We start from the raw sequence: 25,494 nt of genomic DNA on the forward strand, positions 1-25,494 counted from the left end.
TCCTGGAGTTCCACATTCAGTTCTGATGTTTCACATTTGGACTCATCAGTCATCCTGCTGCTGCTGCTGCTGCTGCTGCTGCTGCTGCACGTGGACAGACAAGGACTTCATCTGAGGACACTTCTGTGGACAGAAATGTGTTGGATTAAAATTTATTAAAGTTTTAATTAATCAATTAACTTTTTATTACAGTTTGGATTTAAAATGTTTACAAGAAGAAATTCTATAAATAAATGAAATAAAAAAGTTATGATGGGAACTGATTAGCATGTGGTTTGTGTGTGTGTGTGTGTGTGTGTGTGTGTGTGTGTGTGTGTGTGAGAGAGATGACACACTACCTGACCTCTCAGGTTTCAGTCAGAGGCAAAGGGAGGCGAGGCCAGAAGACAGCAGACAGATGGACAGAGTGAGAGACAGACAGACAGACAGACAGACAGACAGGCTCAGAGACAGACAGACAGACAGACAGACAGACAGACAGACAGACAGACAGACAGATGGACAGACATGCTGCTGAGACTCTGATGTTTACTGGGATTATTTTGGAATAAACAACAGAAGCAGGTAGGAGTGAGCCTTCACATGGTTTCAGTATTTGAGACTCTCTCTGTTCGTCTGCACCTGTTTTTAATCTGTTCATGAAGCTGCTTTACAACACGCTGTTTACATGCACATGTCTGATTGATATCCTCAAACATGGTGTTCAGATTGAGCATTAAATCCTCAGTGAACTTTCATGCTAATTATCACATGCTGAGATTTACTGTGAACAAACAAATCAAAACAAATCAAAACAAACAGCTGAGGAGTCTGTTTTCATGTCACCTTTAGACTTTACTGTGTCGTACCTGAACGCACCATGTGTGTGTGTGTGTGTGTGTGTGTGTGTGTGTGTGTGTGTGTGTGTGTGTGTGTGTGTGTGTGTGTGTGTGTGTGGTACACCTGCTGTTAAAGTGATACTCTGTCATGACATCATTAAAACTGTTTATCTGGACTCAAACTTTCGGCCAGTTAAACCAGTTACACCGTCACAGCGATGGCAGTTTAAGAGATATGCCAGAGTGCTAGCTGGCGTTAAAGGTCAAAGGTCATAATTGTCAGAGGAGGATGAGGATGAGGATGAGGATGGGATGATGCTTCTGTTTGATGGCAGCATCATAAAAATAACAGATTTGAACTTGACACTTTTTATTGTGAAGTCAAAGGTTCGTCAAACGTGTGAATCTGATTTTAACGTCACAACAGAATTTCAAAGGGTTTATAAATAGGTTTATATATAAATGACAGGATGTTTTGATAGAAGTCAGCTGTTCTTTGTTTACTCCGTTGTTATAAATGTTTGTGTTTAAACTGAAGGTCACAGTCTGAAATATGTTTCATGTCTGGACTCCATAAATCTGAGAAACTTTTCAGAGTTTAGGTCAACAGTTTGATCACAGTTTACATCACAGCACAAGGTGGTAACCATGACAACTGGACTGATGCTTCAAGCAACTGATGGTGAGGTGAAGTGAAGTTTCAAAATGGAGGATGATTTAAACAGTGAACGAAAGAAAGAGACTTTCCCAAATCTCTGAGACCTCATCTACTTACTGTGTCTTTATATGTAATCTACATATATATCTCACAATTCATCTATATCTCACATGTCATCGAGCAGCTGGTAACAACCAGAGAACCATATGTGTGTGTGTGTGTGTGTGTGTGTGTGTGTGTGTGTGTGTGTGTGTGTGTGTGTGTGTGTCTGTCTGTCTGTCTGTCTGTCTGTCTGTCTGTCTGTCTCTCTCTGTCTCTGAGCTCCAGGCTGATTATTGAGGTTAGCATTACTGTGCTACATTATCCAAAGCTAAATGTGAATGACTTTTAATAGTTTTCAAGAGGAGCTCATTAGCTTCATGTGGAGCCTCAGGTTTGGTTTTATAAAACCCAGCGCTGACTGAGGTTAGAGTTTAAGATAAGCCAGCAGGACACAGTATTTATAGGCCAGCTGACTGTTCAACAAGCTGATCAGGGATCAGATATTAACAACTGCTGCTGCCACCACCAACAACTGCTGCAGTCTAAATTAGCTCAGTGTGGCTGTGGCCAGGTTAACCGCTAAATGAGCAGGGTCACACTGAAAGGTTAACAGTCTGCCAAAGGAAATAGCATTTCGCTAGTCAGATTAGCACTACTAGCTTTAGTTCAGAAGAGTATGTATGCTATAATAAGAGGAGGGCCTCCTGACGCAGGAAGGCTTTAATATTGTTGGATTATCACACATATCTGGTTGCTAAAGTTATCTCTGCTGTAGGAGTGTTGAAGCACACATCATGTATAAACAGTGTAAACAAACAGACCTCTTATATAAACAGTGTAAACAAACAGACCTCATGTATAAACAGTATAAAAAACAGACCTCATGTATAAACAGTGTAGACAGAGTTTCTTGAGGTTTTCTGATGTGTCAGTGACTTCTACTTATACAGTCGTACACAGTATACAATATAGATAGATAGATAGATAGATAGATAGATAGATAGATAGATAGATAGATAGATAGATAGATAGATAGATAGATAGATAGATAGATAGATAGACAGACAGACAGACAGACAGACATATAGATATAAAGATATATACATATATAAGTCAAACACATTCAGTGTTTGTAAAACAAATATGTCTGCGAAAAGATTTATATAAAAATATAATTAAAACAATATGTAGATTAAAGTTTAATGACTCAACATCACAGCTACTGTTTCATCATGTTTCATTTACTCTTGAGATTATTATTATTATTATTATTATTATTAAAGAGAAATAAGACAGAATTACACTGTAGAGTCAAACACACACACACACACACACACACACACACACACTCAGTATTTGGAGCTTTTACATTTACAAATTTCTTGGCATCTGAATCGCAATGTGATCCTAACAAAATCCACACACACATACACCGGAACATCCGTGTGTCTTTGTGTGTGTGTGTGTGTGTGTGTGTGTGTGTGTGTGTGTGTGTGTGTGTGTGTGTGTGTGTGTGTGTGTGTGTGTGTGTGTGTGTGTGTGTGTGTGTGTGTGTGTGTGTGTACTGCAGCTCGTTTTTGTACACCAAGATTTCAAAAAGAAACTGAACTCAGCTGTCAGTTTCTGCGACTCAATCAGGCACACAGCAAAATTTAACACCAACAACAAGTTCAACAACTCTCCAGGGAGGATACATTTATCAAACACACACACACACACACACACACACACACACACACACACACACACACACACACACACACACACACACACACACACACACACATACATACACACACATACATGTTCATGTGTTTCTAATATTTGTGCACAACAAAACCTAACAAAGAAACCATCAATAGAAAAATGTTTTCTAAGGAAGTTTGGAAACATTCTGAACTCTAAAACCAAACAAAGTTCCCAGATATACATTTAACAAATTAATATATAAATATTAAACAATATTTAAACAATAATCAATATGTAAACATTAAACATGTTTTTGGTCAGAAGAGCATCATTCACAATGACTACATCTTTTCATTCAGCTGTTTCTACATTGTTGTTTTTTGTTTCAAAGTAAATTTAGTTTAAAAAGTGACCCGGTCGGTTTGATGTTTCACGCTGAACAGCTTGTTGGCGTTGACGCAGCTGTTTCCAACTCCTTTAAATGTTTAACTCTGTGATGTCACTGTTTGAAGGATGTTATCTGACCGACATCAGGATTCTCAAGAACCAGAACAACTAGCTTAACTAGCACTCAAAACGCCACGGCTACGTTTTCCTCTCCGTCTTGCTACGAGAGCTTCATCCACCTCAATGCTCTCCAAAATAAAAACTGTCCTCTTCCAAACAACATACAGCGAGCTCTGGTGGGCGCATGAGGCCTTGCTGCTCTAACCACTGGGCTGTCAGGTCACCTGTCATAAGGTAAAACTAGTTTTATAAAATAAATAGTGATTTTAACTGAAAACAGGTTAAATTTGTTTTTCCAGGTTTTCATGAAATTATGTTTCTATTATATGATATTATTTCAATCAATTATTGAACATATTTTATAGACATTGAACTGTTTGTGGTCAGGATTTACCTGACATGAATGGTGAGCAGCGCACACTGTTTGTGGGAGGACTCTGCCAGCTGTACTCTGTCATTCATTTCCTGCTCAAACATCGTTTGACTTCAATCTGGAGAGCTGACAGAGAGACAGGAAATACCGAACGCTTCTGATGGCATTCAACATTCTACAGTCTACAGTTACACACACACACACACACACACACACACACACACACACACCCACATACACTTGCAAGGTGTGTGTGGCTGCTTTAAAAGCAGAAACACTTTTCTGTATCAGTGTGACACAACATCAGACTCTACTGGAACAACAACACTGATAACAGCTGTGTGTGTGTGTGTGTGTGTGTGTGTGTGTGTGTGTGTGTGTGTGTGTGTGTGTGTGTGTGTGTGTGTGTGTGTGTGTGTGTGTGTGTGTGTGTGCAGAGTGACAGGACAGAGAGGCAGCTTCATCAACTCAGAGTTATTAACCCTCTCTGCAGCAAAAGTGTCTTAAGCTGCAATACCACCGAGTGCCACTAGAGGTCGGCTCCAAAAAGCCTCCGGCTCCATAGACTCCCATTCAACTTCTCTCATCAAATACAAAGTCAATAGAAATGTCTCCACTATTTATCTAGGTGTTGTTAGCTAAAGTCACTCCTTCTTATTAGTTTTCTGGAGGTCCATCTGAAAATAATCCCTCATTCATTAGAAAAGAAGATTCAAAAAGACCTGTTTTTGGGGGCGTGTCTGTTTGATTGACAGGCCTGTGGTGCAGTCAGGTTACAGCTATCGGTGGGCGGGACGTCGTATCGTCAGGTTTCCAATCAGTCAGATCCAGCGCTGGCTCCTCCCCCAGCTTGTCCAAATATGGTCACTTCCTGCTCCAAACCGTTCCGAAATTGGAAGATGGTGACGGACAGAATCTGAACTGGAGGCTTCATAACATTCACAGTTAAATTGAATTGTGTTGATCAGTTTTGTGTCTCTAAATCCAGGACAGATGACACACAGCAAATTCACATCTTTGGAATTAACTCTCTCTGAGTTCAAATCAACTCTTTTTGCTTGTACATGTGAGACCATCGAATACACTCTCAAAGGGAGTGAAAGTAACTGTTTTCTTGGAGTTGAACCTGAGCTCTTTGGGAGTTGAAACTTGACTCACATGAAGAGTGAATTTTACTTTAACCTTGAGTTGTTTGAATATTAACTCTTTCACAGTGTTAACAGTCAACATTTAATAGTGTGTATTGTTTGATATTCATGGAGGTAAAATGTCATCACATTTTAAAGGTTTTAGGTAAGACTGACAATAATATAACAACATATTCATCACCAGTCATGCAACAATTAATGCTATATGAAACCTTTGTATGACAAGTTGCAAACTCATCAATGAAATAATGTGACTGTGATAGTCACTGTATTTAATTGACATATAACAATCACTGTTATATATGTTACATTCCTACCTTGTACAGTTATGGTTTTGAATGATAGCCCCATTTTATTTATTATTATGTCTTCATTGAAATATTAATAAACATCATGTTTTCACAAAACTAAATACAATTTCAGCCCATCACGTAGATTTAATTTGGTTGCTTTATTCTCACAAGTTACGTAGAAATAACTAAGGCATCCTAGGAAATGCTAATACAGCAACAAAGCTGCAAAGTTAACACCGGGAGTAGTGTTGAAGGATGCACCTAAACACTCAGCGAATGAACCCCAAAATATTACCTCACCAAAGAGTCTCCCTGAACACATCTTGTAGTCTAACTTAGAAAATAAACTCCCAAAATCAAACTCTTTGGTTAACTCCAGGATATTTCACTCCAGAAATTTGCTGCGCAGGTTTAAAGTGTCTTAGGACAAAGAGTGGAAGGGTGGTTATTGATCTTTACATGTGGGACCCTGTTCATTAATTAAACTTTATTATCTTTGTGCTCTGTTTATGTCTTTTTTAGTGTATCGACTTACACAAAACAACAATTAATGATTGTACCATCAAAATTAAAGGTGTGTATACATACATATATATTTAAATATATATATATATATATATATATATATATATATATATATATATATATATATAAATACTAGATACAAGTATATATAATATCTGGTATTGATCATCCTTCATCATGTATCATTTAGTGAATAAGGAAGCAAAAAGGGGTAAAAAATAGATTGGACTGTAAATTTGATGCCCTCTTCTGGTGAAAGATGACAATAACATGAACAACGTTAATGCAGTTCGTGTCTGTGTGTGGCGCCGGTTATCAGCAGCACAAGTGGCTGAATGACATGTTAGAGATAGACACACACACTCACACACACACGGTCAGTTGAAAGCGCTGAAGAACCAGCAGCAGCTGAACAGTAAGACTTTACTCACATGTTTACATGTCATGTTTTCTCGGTCATGTGCTCTCATATGTTGTATATAATTGTGTATTTTGTGTTGGAACACACTGTGTGTGTTTATGTATGTTGATATTTACATATGTAATGGATGAAAGACACATGTTGAACTGCTGCCACTCATGTTCACGTACGTTTGTCAGAGTTACAGCAGCTCTTTAACACGTCTGTTCTTCTCCACACGACTGCTGAGTCGTCATGTTATGACGAGTTTTTTAAAACTTTAATATTTAGAAGTTAGATGGACTCATTTAACGATCTTCATGTCAGATTTATTATTAGAAAAGTTCAAGAAGTGATTTAGTAGTATAGGCCAGGCCAGTGGCCGGTTGTCATGTGAACAAACACCTGCCATGCTGCTGCTTGTGTATTGCTCTGCAGTCTTGCATCATTAAATAAGATGACGAAGAGTGTGTGTGGAGGAGGGACAGATCGTCAGGTTTTAACTGGATAAAGAGAGACGTCCCTCTGATGAGGACAGACAGCAGAGGACGACTTGGACAGAGTTAGTGGATAACCAGGAGGAGTGAGTTCAGAGGCCGCTGGTGTGTGAAGGAGAGGATCAGTGTGTTTCCTGTGGTGAAAAACATTTAGTTCACCAACACAAAGCAAGCAAACAAACAAACAAATTTTTTATTTTAAAATCTCAACATAAATTCACTGAACACATCAGAGAATTAAAACATATAAAACACATCATCACCATCACCATCATCACCACCATCATCATCATCATCATTACCATCATCATCATATGACAGCAGTTAGTTTGACAACATAAGTTTGTCTCTCTGAGTGTGTGTGTGTCTCTGAGTGAGTGAGTGAGTGAGTGAGTGAGTGAGTGAGTGAGTGAGTGAGTGAGTGAGTGAGTGAGTGAGTGAGTGTGTGTTTCTGTATTTAGCCGTGTGTATTCTAATATTTGTGGGAACCAGCAGCGTCTCTGACAGATGATCTGTGAGTCAGACACTCGTTAAAGTTTCACTCGTTCACTCCCAGTTTAATAGTGATCAATAAAGTGAGATTGGCTTGATCTGGTTGATCATGCTGACCTTTGACCTTTCACTGACTCACTGACAGTCACAAACACCTGATCAGCCGATCAGATCTTCCTTTTTATCATCAGCATCAGTCAGCTCTGTATCAGGTGAACGAGCTCTCAACTTCCTGTGGTTTTTCTAAATAAAGCGTTTACATATCGACATGATGAAGTTTACATTATTTAACAAAAGGAGGAAGAGTAGGAGGAGGGAAAGGGAAAGGGAGAGGAGAAGGAGAAGGAGGAGGATGAGGAGGAGGTTAACGGCTGATCAGAGGGAGGTGAGGAGGGGCTGAAAGAAAATCATGTCGGAACACACGGAGGAATGAAGTGTGTTTGTGTGTGTGTCACTGAGTGTGTGTTTGTGTGTGTGTGTGTGTGTGTGTGTGTGTGTGTGTGTGTGTGTGTGTGTGTGCCACTGTGTGTGTGTGTTGGAATGAGCTGGGTCATCGTACTCACTGTAATTTTACACCAGAGGGTCAAACTGATGACTTGCAACAGCTGCTGCTGCCATGGCAACGCAAGGGAGGGGTCAACCCCGGCAACTCTGAGACAGCAGACACACGAGGGTGTGTGTTCCTGTGTGGTGTGTGTTTGTTTTAATTAGTTTCAATGTTGTAGTTTGTTTGTTTGTTTGTTTGTTTGTTTGTTTGTTGATCACATGATGTAACAACATAATTGAGTGTCTCTATGAAGCTTTCATCAAAACTCAGAAATGAACTGAAGTCATCGTGTTCGTTTGTAATTTGCTGCATAAAAAAGTCACCTGGTTCCCCTCACACTCCCTGCAGAAGGCGGTTGCTAAGCAACACAGGAGCTTGAGTGACATTGCATGATGCCAAGATGGCGCCTCTACTGCCCCCTGTTGGTGTGGAGGTTTTCAGACGCTTCACGCCGGCGTCGCTGGAGGAAGCCCAACGACGACACGAGGCCGAAGAGAAGGAGCAACAAAGGAGGAAGGAGAAGAACATCGAGGTATTAAAGTGATCAGCTGTGTTAATACTCATCAATCATCTGACCTCAATACCTCAGTGCTGACTGACTGTCTCTGATCGGCAGATAGCTGAGGAAAATCTTCCTAAACCAGCAAGTGACCTGGAAGCCGGGAAGCCCCTCCCCTTCATCTATGGAGATCCACCCCCTGAGCTTCTCAACACCCCATTGGAGGAGCTGGATCCCTTCTACCAATCACAGAAGGTCTGTCTCTGACCTGTCTGTTTCTAACCTGTCTGTCTGTCTCTGACCTGTCTGTCTGTCTCTCTGACCTGTCCGTCTGTCTCTCTGACCTGTCCGTCTATCCCTCTAACCTGTCTGTCCCTCTGACCTGTCTGTCTGTCTCTCTGATCTGTCTGTCTGCAGACCTTCATCGTTCTCAGTAGAGGAAACATCATCTACAGGTTTAATGCTGAACCTTCCTGTTACCTGCTGACTCCGTTCAGCCGTTGGAGGACCGTCGCCATCAAGATCCTCATTCACTCATATCCTTCATGTGTTTACTACGATGTCACAGTTTACATGTGTAATGTGTTTATGATGATGTCACAGTGAACCTGGACCTGCCTCTGGTTCTTAATAACTTCAGTTGAAGTGGCTTCAATAAAAATATTGTGTAAAAAGAAACCAGACAAAGACAAAACATGTTCAGGCTCCACAGCTTCCACCAATCAGGAGCTCCTTTTCCCTGTGACAGTACTACTCTGATTGGTCAATGAAACCAGCAGAAACTCAGTGACCTTTAATCTGCAGGTTATTGATAAGTGATCACCAAATTTTTTGTTCCTTAAAACCAAAACTTTATTCAGTTTGTTCATCATGATGACGATTCTGGCCAACTGTGTGTTCATGACAATGAGTGATCCTCCAGCATGGAGCAAGACTGTAGAGTGAGTACAGACACACACACACACACACACACACACACACACACACACACACACACACACACACACACACACACTCATACAGACAGTCACACACACAATCACACACACAAAGCTGAGACGCATATTTCAGATTTGTGTTGTAAACAAAACTTTGACTGATGACCTCATGCAGGTGAAAGGTCACTCCAGGTGAAACCCTTTGAAGAAGGTGTGAAAGAGTTCTGTGTTGCAAAGATGGACGAAATGACAGCTTTGTATAAGTGAAGCCTAAACTCTGGTACTGCCCCCTGCTGGGTAGTTTCAGTACTGCTCCATGTTCATGACTGGAAAAACAAGTACACGTAATAATTTTTTCTTTCAGGTAGTTCTCATCATGCCAATGTGTTCCAGTGTTCATTTGAATTATTGATGTGATGCTATAAAAAGAGGTGTGACATCATGATTAACAGCTGCTCTGAGTGAGTTATTGTGGAAGCAGAAACTAGGAACCGCTATCAGAGGTTTGTTGTGTTTGTTGTTATTTTCCTGTCGTTCAACAGGTACGTGTTCACCGGCATCTACACGTTCGAGGCGACTGTCAAAGTTCTGTCCAGAGGCTTCTGTATGGGAGGTTTCACCTTCCTTAAAGACCCCTGGAACTGGCTGGACTTCATGGTCATCAGCATGGCGTAATGATCAATAACACACCTGAGAACCACCTGACTGATCCGTGTCCATGACTGCAGGACACACCAGACGAATAATTAGTCATCATACTCACTTTATTAATTAGAATTAAATGGACTTTTTTCTGATTGGATGGAACACATCACTTATTTTATCATCTTAAATTAATAAATGAATGATTTGAATGAATACATTTATAGTTTATGATTTTAATATTTTAAATACACTGACAGCTCCAACAGTTTTTACATTTCATGCAGTGTCCCATGGTGATGAAGATAATGTTGATTATGATGAAGGTGATTTTTTGTGTTTCAGGTATGTCACAGAGTTTGTAGATTTGGGAAACGTTTCTGCTCTGAGAACGTTCCGAGTTCTGAGAGCACTGAAGACCATCACAGTGATCCCAGGTCAGAGCATGTGTGTGCATTTGTCCGTTTATGTTGTTGAATTGGTGGTTAAACTCCTGATTGGCTGGTCAGTAGTTAAGGCCCGCCCCCTATGCAGGTTTAAAGACGATTGTCGGAGCTCTCATCCAATCGGTGAAGAAGCTGGCTGATGTCATGATCCTGACCGTGTTCTGCCTCAGCGTCTTCGCTCTGATTGGTCTGCAGCTTTTCATGGGAAACCTGAGGCAAAAATGTGTCCTGACACCGCCACCGTTTCTTAGCAACCACACATCAGATGTCCTACAAACAGGTTTCCATGGCAACGATACTTATAGCAACAACACAAAAAGCAGTGACTTTGATTTCTATGAGTACATCAACAACCCAGGTAAGATGAGCTCATTGATTCATCTTCATCGTCTCCTTGAAATACTGACTTCTACTCTGTCTGTCTGTCTACCTATAGAGAACTATTACTACCTTCCTGGTCATCTTGATGCTCTGCTATGTGGAAACAGTTCTGACACCGGGTACATTCACTAATAATAATAATTGGAGATAAAGTTTTAGCTGAATTTCAGGAGCAGGACCACGCCTCAACCACTCCCCCACTTCCGGCCACACTCCTATAAATATCCACCCACTCTAAACCTCGGCCTGTTCACGTTTTCCGCATCCCACCCTCCCTCTTGTTAAACCGTTTCACTTATGGTTATCATGTTTCATAGCCTTTATCCTTCCATCCCACATGGAGATCTCGGGGATCTGCAAGGCCTGGGAGCCGCAGTGGATCCTCGACTAAGCCTTCCCCAAACTGCGAAACTCTCACCCTGGCTTAATCTCCCCCAATCAATGAAGGTTCGCCCTCGGCCGAGGCGGGGTCCTAGCTAGTGAATAATAATAATAATAATAATGGTGATGAAGATGATAATAATAATGATGAGGATGGTGATGATGATGATGAAGATGATGGTGACGATGGTAATGTGTTCAGGGTCTGTCCGGATGGTTACATCTGCCTGAAGGCGGGGAGAAACCCAAACTACGGCTACACCAGCTACGACTCCTTCGGTTGGGCCTTCCTGGCCCTGTTCAGACTCATGACGCAGGACTTCTGGGAGAACCTGTTCCAGTTGGTCAGTCACCGATTCGACCTGACCTAGTACCAGGACCGGTCTCTGTACCAGAACCGGTGTCAGGACTCTCATCTGTCTGTCTCACCTGTCTGCTTCTCACCTGTCTATCTCACCTGTCTACCTCTCACCTGTCTGTCTCTCACCTGTCTGCCTGTCACCCGTGTGTCTCTCACCTGTCTCTGCAGACGCTGCGTGCAGCAGGGAAAACCTACATGATCTTTTTCGTGCTCGTCATCTTCCTTGGCTCATTCTACCTCATTAACCTCATCCTGGCAGTGGTTGCCATGGCGTACGCTGTGCAGAATGAGGCCACCATCGCTGAGGCCAAGCAGAAGGAGGAGGAGTACGCTCAGATCCTGGAAGCGGTGAAGAGGAGGGAGGAGGAGGTTCGACATGACATGTGAAAACTTCTCCGAATCATTTAAACACAGCTCAACGTCTGTTTGTTGCCTTACAGCAGGCGGCCTGTAGGGCGGCGCGCTCAGAGAAACAAGACTTCACACAGTCGGCAGACAACGAGGAAGAACACACTGCCATGGACGGTACACACACACACACACACACACACACACACACACACACACACACACACACACACACAATAATCTGTATTGTAACAATCTGTGGTCTACAGGGTTACCTATTGTTAAGGGTTAGGGATACCTATTGTTAAGGGTTAGGGATACCTATTGTTAAGGGTTGGGGTTAATGGTTAAGGGTTGGGGTTACCTTCAGGTGTTGCTGCTGGACTCTGCAGCCCTCCATCACATCTCAGTAACCAGCTGTGTTTCAGACTTCGAGGACGAACAGCGGCCGTGTCCTCCATGTTGGTACGCCTTTGCTGACGTCTTTCTGAAGTGGAACTGTTGTGGATGTTGGCTGTGGCTCAAACAGTGGCTCTACACCATCGTCACAGACCCATTCGTTGACCTTGGCATCACCATCTGCATTGTCCTCAACACCGTCTTCATGGCCATGGAGCACTACCCGATGACGGAGGAGTTCGAGGAGCTGCTGAGTGTTGGAAATCTGGTCAGTGATGACGACGAGTCACAGAAGAGTTGACTCTTTTGTGTGTCTGTCTGTCTGTCTGTCTGTCTGTCTGTCTGTTTCTGTTTCTGTGTCTGCCTGTCTGTGTCTGTCTGTCTGTGTCTGTTTGTGTCTGACTGTCTCTGTGTCTGCAAGTAAATGTTATTCATTGATATTTGGATTTGTCAGAAATTACCTCTGACCTTTGACCCCTCAGGTCTTCACAGGGATCTTCACAGCAGAGATGGTGCTCAAACTTCTGGCAATGGACCCGTACTACTACTTCCAGGTCAGACTTCCCGCTCGTCAGTTTACAGCAGATTGATGACGGACAGCTGTTGCCATGGTAACATTGACCTGTTGTTGTTATGGTTGCAGGTCGGCTGGAACATCTTTGACAGCATCATCGTCACCATGAGTCTGGTGGAGCTGGGATTGGCTAACGTTCAGGGTCTGTCTGTGCTGCGCTCGTTCCGATTGGTCGGTGGCCCATCTTCATCATCTTCTTCATCTTCATCACTTATTACCAAACACTGCTATCAACAATCACAGTGTTGTTTACCTGTCCCTCCGTGTCTGTCCCTCACCTGTCTGTCCCCTCTCGGTCCCCTGTGTGTCCCCTGTGTGTCCTCTGTGTGTCCCTGTCCAGATGCGTGTCTTTAAGCTGGCCAAGTCGTGGCCGACTCTCAGCATGCTGATGAAGATCATCGGGAACTCGGTGGGCGCTCTGGGGAACCTCACTCTGGTTCTTGCGATCATCGTGTTCATCTTCGCGGTCGTCGGCATGCAGCTGTTTGGGAAGAACTACAAAGACTGCGTATGTCGCATCGCGGAGGACTGCGAGCTTCCTCGCTGGCACATGTATGACTTCTTCCACGCCTTCCTCATCATCTTCAGGGTCCTGTGCGGCGAGTGGATCGAGACCATGTGGGACTGCATGGAGGTCTCGGGTCAGAGCATGTGTCTGGTCGTCTACATGATGGTCCTGGTTATCGGGAACTTGGTGGTGAGTCTCTGCAGGAAGTTCAGCCCCGAGTCCAGTCCAATGTGTCAGAGCGGGACGTTTATGAATCACCTGAAGGACACGAGGCGGTCCAAACGTTCAGAGAGTTCCTGTTGAATGCAACCCAACGGTGCCAGGCAGGAAGGTCTCGGTTCTCTGAACGTAACTTGACGTACTTGTCTGAGACGTTCCACATGTTCTTCCTTCTAACAGATGGACGGAGAACCAACTTTTTATGTTAAGACCCTCAAACAAGTCCAGCTGAAAAACCATGGCAACAGGGTTTTCCAACATTGCGCTGTGAGCGACATGTTGAAAACTGAACCCAAAGGAACCTTTCAAAGTTTTCTGTCGACCCAAAACTGCTCCAGGTTCTGTGGTGACATCACAAATGTTGTGGTACTGTTGGTCACAGGAACGTGTGTCTGAAAACTTCCTGATGGAGGTTCTTGATTCTGTGCTGCATGGCTGGGCTGCATTCAGGAACTCTCTGGACTTATTGATCCACCTTGTTGAGGTCTTGTACAGTCCTCCTTGACCCTGAGGTTTGGAGTCACTCAGAATATCTATACCTGGACCTGGTTTGGTTTCAGGTCCTGAATCTGTTCCTGAACCTGTTCCTGGTCTGGTTTCAGGTCCTGAACCTGATCCCGGTCTGTTTTTAAGGTCCTGAACGTTTTCCTGGTCTGGTTTCAGGTCCTGAACCTGTTCCTTGTCTGGTTTCAGATCCTGAACCTGTTCCTGGTCTGATTTAAGGTCCTGAACGTGTTCTTGGTCTGGTTTCAGGTCCTGAACCTGTTCCTGGTCTGGTTTCAGGTCCTGAACCTGTTCTTGGTCTGGTTTCAGGTCCTGAACCTGTTCCTAGTCTGGTATCAGGTGCTGAACCTGTTCCTGGTCTGGTTTCAGGTGCTGAACCTGTTCCTGGCCTTGCTCCTGAGCTCCTTCAGCGGTGATAATCTGGCGGCTCCAGAAGACGAAGCAGAAAACAATTTGCAGATTGCCATAAACCGGATCAACAGGGCTGCGGCCTGGAGCAAGATCTGGATCCTGGAACACATCTGGACTCTGCTGGAAAAGAAGACCCCCGTCAACCCGGACCACACTGGTGGGATTTTATTGATTTGTTTATTATTCATCAATAAGTGAAACAGATAGTTTTGGGTTTGTTGTTGTTTGTTGTTTGTGTTGTTTGTAGTTTGTGTTGTTAACTGTTGTTTCATCATTCATTTCAGCGGTCAACTGTGAGGAAGACGAAAGGATGACGAAGGAAGTTTTAGCTTTGACATTTGTGACATCAGACACCCCGGTGTCACATGTCGCAGCCCCCTGTGGTAACCATGGCAACCTGACCAGCAACTACCACAACATCGCCTCACTGCGGGTCCCCATTGCCGAGGCCGAGTCTGACTTTGAGACGCCTGATGATGAAGATGATGAAGATGATGAAGATGATGATGAAGAGGATGAAGAGAAGCACTCACAAGTAAATCTTTTTCTATTCTACTCTAACAGAGTGGATCAAAGAGTTCCCAGCATGCCCTGCGTGTGAGCTGAGCACAGCATCGTGATGTTCAGCAGGAAGCACCAACTGTCAGGTTTCCATGGTTACATCATGATTTTGTCGTAACAAACAAGACAAACAAGACAAACTTCCTGATGAAGGTTATTGATCCTCTGCTGTATCACTGTGCTGCATTCAAGAACTCTCTGAACTTATTGATCAAATGAAACTCTGAAATACTCAGCTGTCAATCATTCCCATCAGCATGTGACAGTTATTGATTATTAGGATTACTTCATCAATGCTTTGTTCAGGCTGACGAGTCGTCGATCTGCAGCACCGTCCAGAAACTACCTGAAGTCCAGGAGGATGAACACGAGGATGATGACGATACGAACACACCTGAAGACTGCTTCAATGAAAGTAAGGACACACACATACACACACTCATACACATACACACACACACACACACACACACACACACACACACACACACACACACACACACACACACACACACACACACCACTCATACACACATTCATACACACACACACACACACACACACACACACACTCATACATATACATACACACACGCACACTGAAGAGTCACAGTATTACAGTGTTAGATGTTGTGTAATGTGTTGTGTTACATGTTGTGTCACATGTTGTGTTACATACTCACACACTTAGGGCCTGATTTACTGAAGGTTTGCATGTGTAAAATCAGGTGCAAACTTCACACCACCCGCAAAAAAATGCCCAAGCAGATTTACTAACTATGTGCAGCGAGGATTACGTCTTTCAAATGTGCAATTTAACACACGTCCATTTTACATGTTTGCCAGCATGCATATGTAATATTGGGCATTTCTGTTTGAAGGTGCAAAATACTGGGAGGGAAATGCAAATAGAACAACGCAACAATATTTACTAAACCTGGAAGTAGAAACAGCAGAAGTGATTGTTGTGTATTTGAGTACTACTGAAGGTATTAACATCAAAAGAGACGGCTGCTCTTATTGTGAGATGCAGGAAACCAGAGAATACGTAGAGAACGAGGCTTTACACCCGTTAAATTTTGCTGCCTCTGGGTGTTTCCAGTGTATCTCTGCTTGGATCTCCCACCAGTCCTGTTATTCAGATGAGCTGTCACATCCTGAATGTGTCCCGCAGAATTCGCAGATAGCTTAATCAGGTTCATAAGAGCTCGTGAGGAACTGAATGAAAAGTCACCTGCTCATCACAGAAAGATCTGGACCTGCTGATCGCTGTTTGTTGGAGGATCTCATCCACGTCCTCTTCTTTTATTTGCCGACGTTTTATTATAAAACATTTTTTTCGCCTTTTTGTTTTTCCCACAGTATTGACTTTCTTGCTAATAATCTCCTACAAAGCGTTTGTTCTTGTTATATTTCTTAATTTCAAAGGGACCATATTTCCTTTTACCTTTTGCGGTCGTCCTGTTTTTAATGGCTGGAATCACTTTAACACACAAACCCTCATTTAAATACAGATTTGCACCTGATTTCAATGATGCAATTACTCAGTAAATCACCCGCAAAACGGGTGCAAAAAATTTTGCAAACTTTTGGAAGGAACACGCAATTTAGCACTTTATTTGAGATCTTAGTAAATCAGGCCCTTAGTGGATAAGTAATAAATTCTTCAGTCCTGTTTGTGACGTCATTATCTGATTGTGTGTGTGTGTGTGTGTGTGTGTGTGTGTGTGTGTGTTGCAGAGTGTTACAGTCGCTGGCCGTTCCTGGACATAGACACGTCCCAGGGTAAAGGGGAGGTGTGGTCTAACCTCAGGAGAACCTGTTTCTGCATCGTGGAGCACAACTACTTTGAGACGTTCATCATCTTCATGATCCTGATGAGTAGCGGCGCTCTGGTAATCAATCAATCCGAGTTATTGATCGCTGATTGAAAAATTATCGTGTTCATCTGTGTGTTACTGTTTCTTTATTTTTGCTCTCAAGCGGGTCGTTATGTTTTGTGTTTTATTTACTGCAAACATCTGACTGCTGGTTGGTTTGATGTGATCATGTGACTGTGCAGGTCACAACTGATTGGTTCTCAGAAATGTGTGCAGTGTGAGTACTAACCTGACTGACATGGCTAACAGTGGACTACAAACATGGCTGCTGCACGTTACGCAGGTGAGTTCACATTTGTCTTAAAAATAAAGTCAGACAACAGGATGATGACGAGAACAGAGTCCCATCCCCTCTGTTGTCATGGAAACAAATCCCCTGTCCAGATAAAATTATCAGTACATAACCTATGACATCATAAAACAATAAGAAATACAACACAAACAATCAACAACACAAATTGTAACAAAAATAAAACACAAGACAAACTGGAACAACAAAATAATCAACAACAAAAACAGTAACAACAAAACAATCAACAACACAAACAGTAACAACAAAAACAACAGAAGTCAGAGTTTTACATTGTGACACTACAAACAGCAACAGGATGTTTGTGTTCATCAACAGATAACGACATTAAAAAAAAATTACAGACATTTGATTACATTTCATTTAGCTGACGTTTTCATCCAAAGCAACTTACTGACGGTTCACCATCGGGAGCAATTTAGGGTTCAGTGTCTTGTTAAAGGACACTTGGGCATGTGGACAGGAGGAGCTGGGGATCGAACCACCAACCTTCTGATTAGTGTGCAACCCACTCTAGCGACTGAGCCACCGCCTCCCAAAGCTTTTGGTTTATTGGAACCAGTTCCACGCCTGAACCAGAACTTCATAGCGTGTTCTGGTCTCAAACAGGACGTTTCTGTGTACATGCAGAGTGAGTGACCACCTGTCCAGGTAAGCATTACTGTCCATGTGTGAACAGGCCTTTGAGGACATCTACATGGAGCAGCGCCGGGTCATAAAGACAGTTCTGGAGTACGCGGACCAGGTGTTCACCTACGTCTTCGTGGTGGAGATGCTTCTCAAGTGGGTCGCCTACGGATTCAAGACATACTTCACCAACGCCTGGTGCTGGCTCGACTTCCTCATCGTCGATGTAAGAGCTCGATTATTTACAGGATGTTTTATTTTCTGTTTTCTGATCTACAACTGATTAAAAACTCGTAACCATCAGACGCCTCTTTATCTGAGGGAATATTTTTCACTTTGTTTACATTTCGTTGTTTTACAGACAATTAAACTCGTTTAATGTCACATTTTGACTGGTGCAGTTTTACAGTGTCTTTATGTGCTGTTTAAAAACCAAAGAAATCAAAAGGTAAAGTTATGTTGAATTACAGAAATATAAACTGTCAGTGTTTGTCAAGTCTGACTCATCCAATCCTGAACCTGAGAGTTCAGGATTGGATGAACTGTGCCGTGACCACCCGGCAGCAGCCAGCTGAGAACGTCTCGACCAACATCGGCTAGTTTTTTGTTAAATTCTTCAATTTGAAGCAGATATCTGGTTGATTTTTAATACATGTTCACACAAATAACTCAATAAAAACAGCAGATATTTTTAGTCTTTACAAGACAGCAGCACCTCTCAGAAACCTGAATGTTACACAGCAGCTTGTTTCAAACATATTTCCACTCAGCAGGGGGCACCGCTGCGCTTGCAGGGAGCTCACCTGCAGGACTACGGCCTCACCAGGTGTGTTGTGTTTTCCAGGTCTCTCTGGTGTCGCTGACTGCAAACATTCTGGGATACTCTGAACTGGGAGCCATCAAGTCTCTGAGGACTCTGAGAGCTCTGAGACCCCTGAGGGCCCTCTCTCGCTTTGAGGGCATGAGGGTGAGACAGGCACTCAACACTGGCAGACAGACAGATCCATCCGGAAGTGACCTGGATACCTGTCTGTTTGTCCCAGTGGGTCCAAATAGTCTCAAAATGTCCAAATCAGAATCGGGTTTGACCCCAAAGGATACCCTGTCCACAGAGGTCCAGGTAGTGTTTTACCTGTCTCTCTCTCTGCACCTGTCTGTCTGCAGGTGGTGGTGAACGCTCTGGTTGGAGCGATCCCATCCATCTTCAACGTGCTGCTGGTGTGTCTGATCTTCTGGCTCATCTTCAGCATCATGGGTGTCAACCTGTTTGCAGGGAAGTTTTATTATTGTTTCAATGAGACGTCCAATGAGATGTTTCACGCTGACGACGTCCACAACAAGACCGAGTGTCTCGCTCTGATTCAGGAGAACTTCACCGAGGTCCGCTGGAAGAACGTCAAGGTCAACTACGACAACGTGGGGTTGGGCTATCTGTCGCTGCTGCAAGTGGTCAGTGTGAACACCTGTGACTTCACTGAGATACAGGAAGGGATTCACACTGATGCATTACACATTCTAAATACACAGCGAATCAAAAACTGTTATCAACACACACATATGTACATATATATGTGTGTGTGTGTGTGTGTGTGTGTGTGTGTGTGTGTGTCTTCCTGTATACAGACGATGTCACATGTTATTTTCTTCTTTAAACTGTTTCAGGCCACGTTTAAAGGCTGGATGGACATCATGTATGCAGCGGTGGACTCCACACAGGTCAGTACCTCAAACTGGACCTGAAACCAGTCCTGACCCTGGTAGTAATACTCAAACTGGTTCTGCTTCTGGAATTTATACTAGAACTGGTTCTGATATTTATTATAGAACTGGTGTTGGTTCTGGTGTTTATTATAGAACAGATTTTGGTTCGATATTTGTTATAGAACTGGTTCTGATATTTATTATAGAACTGGTGTTGGTTTTCATATTTATTATAGAACTGGTTCTGGTATTTATTATAGAACTGGTTTTGGTTCTGATATTTATTATAGAACTGGTGTTAGTTCTGGTATTTATTATAGAACTGGTTCTGATATTTATTATAGAACTGGTGTTGGTTCTAGTATTTATTATAGAACTGGTGCTGGTTCAGGTATTTAATATAGAACTTGTTCTGGTATTTAATATAGAACTGGTGCAAGTATTTCTTATAGAACTGCTTCTGGTTCTGGGACTGGCACTGTACGGGTTCTGGTTCTGGTGGGGATGATGACTTTGGTGTCATCCTCAGAGTAAAAGATCAGACCAAGTTGAAGTGGGCTTGAGCCCAGTTATCATGGTTACCCTGTTGTGAGTGTAGGTGGAGTCACAGCCGGTATATGAAGACAACCTGTATATGTACCTGTACTTCGTCTGCTTCATCATCTTTGGCTCCTTCTTCACCCTCAACCTCTTCATCGGAGTCATCATCGACAACTTCAACCAGCAGAAAGCTAAGATATGTTTCCGCCCTCTGACATCACAGCCTGTGTTTTGACCCAGTTACGGTGCCGCTTGTCCTACATGTCCCTCAGTTAACCGTGTGTCTTTTGTCTTTACTTGGGAGGGACAGACATCTTCATGACGGAGGAGCAGAAGAAATATTACAACGCCATGAAGAAGCTGGGCTCCAAGAAACCTCAGAAACCCATCCCCCGACCCGAGGTCAGCTCCAGGACTTCCTGTCGGACCTCACTGAACCAGGAAATGCAGCTTTGAATGGTTCTGCGTAGACCCTTTTTAAAATGTCTCCTGTTTTTTCCAGAACCGGTTCCAGGGTCTGGTCTTTGACCTGGTGACCAAACAGTTCTTTGACATCTTCATCATGGTGTTGATCTGCCTGAACATGGTGACAATGATGGTGGAGACGGACGAGCAGAGCGAGGACAAAGAAATCATCCTGTACTGGGTCAACCTCGTCTTCATCATCGTCTTCACCAATGAGTGCAGTCTGAAGATCATCGCTCTCCGGCAGCACTACTTCGCCGTCGGCTGGAACATCTTTGACTTTGTGGTGGTCATTCTGTCCATCGTAGGTGAGTCCATCTGAAACCTCACACACACACACACACACACACACACAACGACACCAACAAATATATACACACACACATATATATATATATATATATATATATACTGTATTTAACAAAAGAAGAAGAAGGATAAGGAGATGTTTCGTTAAATCTTAATCTTCCTCTCCTTCCCTCACATCAGGCCTCCTCCTCGCTGACATCATAGAGAAGTACTTCGTCTCACCAACACTCTTCCGTGTGATCCGATTGGCTCGTATCGGCCGAATCCTTCGTCTGATTCGAGGAGCCAAGGGGATCCGTACACTTCTGTTCGCGTTGATGATGTCACTTCCTGCCCTCTTCAACATCGGCCTCCTGCTCTTCCTCATCATGTTCATCTTCTCCATCTTTGGCATGTCTAACTTTGCGTATGTGAAGAAGGAGGCGATGATCGACGACATGTTTAACTTCGAGAGCTTTGGGAACAGCATGATCTGTCTGTTCATGATCACCACGTCGGCAGGATGGGACGGCCTGCTGAGTCCCATCATGAACACGCCTCCCGACTGTGACCCCGACATAGAGAACCCGGGGTCGGCAGTGAGAGGGAACTGCGGCAGCCCGGCGGTGGGCATCGTCTTCTTCACCACCTACATCATCATGTGCTTCCTGGTGGTGGTCAACATGTACATCGCCATCATCCTGGAGAATTTTAACGTGGCCACGGAGGAGAGCGCCGACCCGCTGTGTGAGGACGACTTCGAGATGTTTTACGAGACCTGGGAGAAGTTCGACCCCGCCGCCTCTCAGTTCATTCAGTACAGGTGAGTGAACCCGTGGTGCCCTCTGGCAGCTGCTTCGAACTCTCATCTGTTGATCACAACTCTAATGGGACTCTAACGGACTCTGATGTCTTCCACAGTGAGCTGTCACACTTTTGTGACACTCTGCAGGATCCTCTGAGGATTCCCAAACCCAACACCATCAAACTGATCCACATGGACCTGCCTCTGGTTCCTGGAGACAAGATCCACTGTCTGGACATCCTGCTGGCACTCACTGCACAGGTAACTTAAGCTGCTCACATATTATATTATATTGTTTTGTATTATATCATATTATATTATATTATATTATATTATATTATATTATATTATATTACTGTAACGGGAGCGCATTACCGCGGTGGGTTTCCATTGGCACAAATCACCCTCGAGCACCGGTCTAGTTCAATCAGCTTTATCAGCTCTCCTGCCGCGCCTCCGAGCGCACACGCCACATCCGTCTCTCCGTCTGTCTGCGTCTCCACACATGTCTCCTCTGGTGTATCACTGCTCGTTTTTATGGGGAAAGAGAGACAATCAGCAATCGGGCTCAGCTGGGCTAATTAAGCCTCTTCCCAGCATCGTCACTCTGTCCCCCCTGCAGCTGAGCCAAACCACACCCCAATATATATTATATTATATTATATTATATTATATTATATTATATTATATTATATTATATTATATTATATTATATTATGTTATATTATGTTATGTTACATTATACTATATTGTGTTATATTATATTGTATTGTGTTATATTATATTATATTATGTTATATTATATTATACTATGTTATGTTATATTATATTATAGTATATTATATTACATTGTATTATATTATATTATATTATATTATATTATATTATATTATATTATATTATATTATATTATATTATACTATGTTATGTTATATTATATTATAGTATATTATATTACATTGTATTATATTATATTATGTTTTATTCTATTCTATAATGTGTTCAGGTGTTAGGTGATTCGGGAGCCATGGATGCTCTAAAAGCCAGCATGGAGGAGAAGTTCATGGCCAACAACCCTTCCAAGGTTTTACTCTTTTATTTTTTATTGAGAATTTTTGCTAATTATTTTAACATTAAGTTTAGAATGGAGATTGTTTGACTTAGACTTAGACTTTATTAATCCCACAGTGGGGAAATTTTGTGATATTATTTTGTTGACGTTTGACGTTATTTATGTTTGATTAGAGATTGTTTGTTAACTTTTGACTTCATCTACGACTGTTTGCTGTCCTGGCTCCTAAATGGTAGAATGAGCTCCCCACCGACATCAGGACAGCAGAAACTCTGAACATCTTCCGCCGCAAACTAAAAACACACCTCTTCAGACTTTACCTTGAACAGTAGAACTTTAGTAGCTTAACATGGAACTTACTGATAGAACTTTGTAGTTTGGCTTTCTGGAAGAAATTGTATTTACTTGATTCTTGTTGTTCTGGGTTTTGTACCCTCATGGTTGAAATGCACTTATTGTAAGTCGCTTTGGATAAAACCGTCAGCTAAATGAAATGTAATGTAATTTATGCTTGACTAGAGATTGTTTTGTTGACGTTTGGATGGAGATTGTTTGTTGACATTTGACTTTATTTATGTTTGGTTAGAGATTGTTTGTTGAGATTTGACTGTATATATATTTGATTAGAGATTGTTTGTTGACATTTGACTTTACTTATGTTTGATTAGAGATTGTTTGTTGACATTTGACTTTATTTATGTTTGGTTAGAGATTGTTTGTTGACATTTGACTTTATTTATGTTTGGTTAGAGATTGTTTGTTGACATTTGACTTTATTTATGTTTGGATGGAGATTGTTTTCATTGTAAAGGTGGCACTTATTCTTTTTTTGCGATGCAAATTATGAAAGAGAATTATTGCTCATCGTTTATCAAACTGTTTTGAGTGACAGATAATTGTTGTTTCCTACAGGTGTCGTATGAACCAATCAGTAGCACCTTGCGGAGGAAGCAGGAGGAGGTGGCAGCGACGGTGATCCAGAGAGTGTACAGGAGACACCTCCTGCAGCGGACGGTCAAACTGGCGTCCTACAAATACCGAGAGAAAACGGAGGGACGGCGAGGTGAGGAGATGCCCCCGGAGACAGAAGGACTTCTGTGTAAACAAATGACTCGGCTGTATGGAGACGGGGAGCAGACGGTTTCCAGGGTTTCATGTGAGGATCCTCCCGTCCGGGTGGAGCTTCAGAATGAGTTTGTCCTCCACGCTGCTCCTCCCCGCAACGCCCCTAACTTCATGCAAGATAAGAACCTGAGGGAGTCTATTGTGTGATGACGGTGCACAAACACATGGCCCCTATTCTTTCTCTGCAGTTTGAACTCATTTGTGGAGTGTTTCCTGTCGGAGCAGCAGACTGACCTCTGAGAGCTGCAGCTTCTGTAAAGACTCAGCAGATATATGTTGATCAGCAGCAGCTGCAGGTCCTGAGCTGAACTGTTGGTTGATTATACTTCTGGCTTAACTCTGAAACAATTCTGTCGCTGCGACTCAGCGCTCCATCAACAGCTCCAACTACAGATGAACCTGATTTCACTTGTCCAGGTTCTCACTTACACTTATCAAGCTGTTATCTGGTGTTCACGGTTGCTCCCACTCAGGTCACTGATCATGAGTCAGTCTGATCAACATAACGTTTTTTAACATGTTCAGCAGCTGCCAGAAAAATCACAACTCCAATGATAACGTCAAGTGATCAAATTTGAAACTGCTGTTTTGTGGTGGGATGTATAAAAAAACAGAAGACCTTCAGGTGTGACTGACAGAGCAGGCAGTCAATAAGAGGGCAGCTTCTGAACAAAGAAAGGTTCAACACAATTGTGGATTTAAGAAACTCAAGCAACATTCTTGTTTAGTTAAACGAGGTTGTGATCTCAATATAAACCCTGAACAGCGACCAGCCTGATCCCACGCTTCATCTCAGCTGCACGTGTTTTCTTCACAGCTGAAGCTGCAACAGGTGAAGCTGAGTCAGGTGTGATGGGAAGCCAATCAATGGGAGCTTAGAATGAACCAGTTAATAGCCAATCAGAGGCGTTTCAGACAAACTGAAAGTGAACCAGCTGACCAACAGTGAAGATAAATGATCGGTAATTGATGTAAACTGTGAAGATTAAATAGATGTGAAGGTGCTCGACTGAAGGTCATGATGGCACAATATCACTTCGGATTACAAAAAGTGGATAATTAGTGAAAAATGATTTGATCTGTGGCTCTCCTCCTCACACATGAACTTCTCTGACATTTCTTTCTTTACAGTTTGGTGTATTTTTGAAGGAAGTCTGGTACATCAGTCGTTTTAAAGCATCAGTCTGCACTAATCTTTGTTGGGCTTAAACGTCACTTGTGTTGTTTCTTTACAGAATTCATTTCAGGTAAAGTTTGTCAGCGTGATGCTTGCTGTTGTTGCTAAGAAACCATCTCTTCATATGATTGGTCGATTGGTGGATAAGTCATCAGCCTGCTGAGTGGTCAGTTTTAAATGTTTCAGGATGATGAATGATAGTTGTGACCTGCACTGAAAACAAAGTAAATAAAGCTTTAAACTCTCCAGAAAATGTTGTCCTGACGTTTACACCTGTACATACATACATATAAACATCTTTACACCTGTACATATATACACATAAGCACATTTACACCTGTAC

The 25,494-nt window shown here is 42.6% G+C and overlaps 1 protein-coding gene across 4 annotated transcripts; it reads left to right on the top strand.

Moving 5' to 3' along the window:
- The first annotated feature begins 375 nt into the window (after positions 1-375).
- On the top strand, positions 376-25,404 carry scn4ab (sodium channel, voltage-gated, type IV, alpha, b). 4 transcript variants are annotated; one of them, XM_069165296.1, is made up of 31 exons: positions 376-564; positions 8,338-8,521; positions 8,606-8,743; positions 8,906-9,023; positions 9,339-9,429; positions 9,969-10,097; positions 10,414-10,505; positions 10,603-10,872; positions 10,951-11,014; positions 11,479-11,620; positions 11,806-12,006; positions 12,078-12,162; positions 12,414-12,652; positions 12,867-12,938; positions 13,028-13,129; positions 13,299-13,655; positions 14,559-14,757; positions 14,885-15,135; positions 15,468-15,576; positions 16,902-17,056; positions 18,031-18,204; positions 18,823-18,945; positions 19,143-19,427; positions 19,641-19,694; positions 20,278-20,415; positions 20,517-20,621; positions 20,722-20,992; positions 21,174-21,795; positions 21,894-22,038; positions 22,784-22,861; positions 23,762-25,404. In XM_069165296.1, exons 2-31 carry the CDS (start codon positions 8,390-8,392, stop codon positions 24,119-24,121), a joined length of 5,301 nt encoding a protein of 1,766 aa, XP_069021397.1. In that variant the 5' UTR covers positions 376-564; positions 8,338-8,389; the 3' UTR covers positions 24,122-25,404. The 4 variants fall into 4 exon arrangements, with proteins under 4 accessions (XP_069021397.1, XP_069021394.1, XP_069021396.1 ...); XM_069165293.1 differs by having other exon boundaries at positions 10,603-11,014; XM_069165295.1 differs by having other exon boundaries at positions 10,603-11,014; positions 11,806-11,985.
- Positions 25,405-25,494: the final 90 nt, after the last annotated feature.

This window comes from Embiotoca jacksoni, unplaced genomic scaffold (assembly GCF_022577435.1).
Source record: "Embiotoca jacksoni isolate LCO1_2020_lvr unplaced genomic scaffold, fEmbJac1.0.p SCAF_34, whole genome shotgun sequence".
In the NCBI taxonomy this organism is placed as follows: domain Eukaryota; kingdom Metazoa; phylum Chordata; class Actinopteri; family Embiotocidae; genus Embiotoca; species Embiotoca jacksoni.

Coding starts and splice junctions, on each gene's coding strand:
- scn4ab (XM_069165293.1), top strand. CDS start 8,390: ATGGCGCCTCTACTGCCCCCTGTTGGTGTGGAGGTTTTCAGACGCTTC. Junction 10,506..10,602: donor GACCATCACAGTGATCCCAG/GTCAGAGCATGT, acceptor CCCCCTATGCAG/GTTTAAAGACGATTGTCGGA. Junction 14,758..14,884: donor CGTCAACCCGGACCACACTG/GTGGGATTTTAT, acceptor CATTCATTTCAG/CGGTCAACTGTGAGGAAGAC.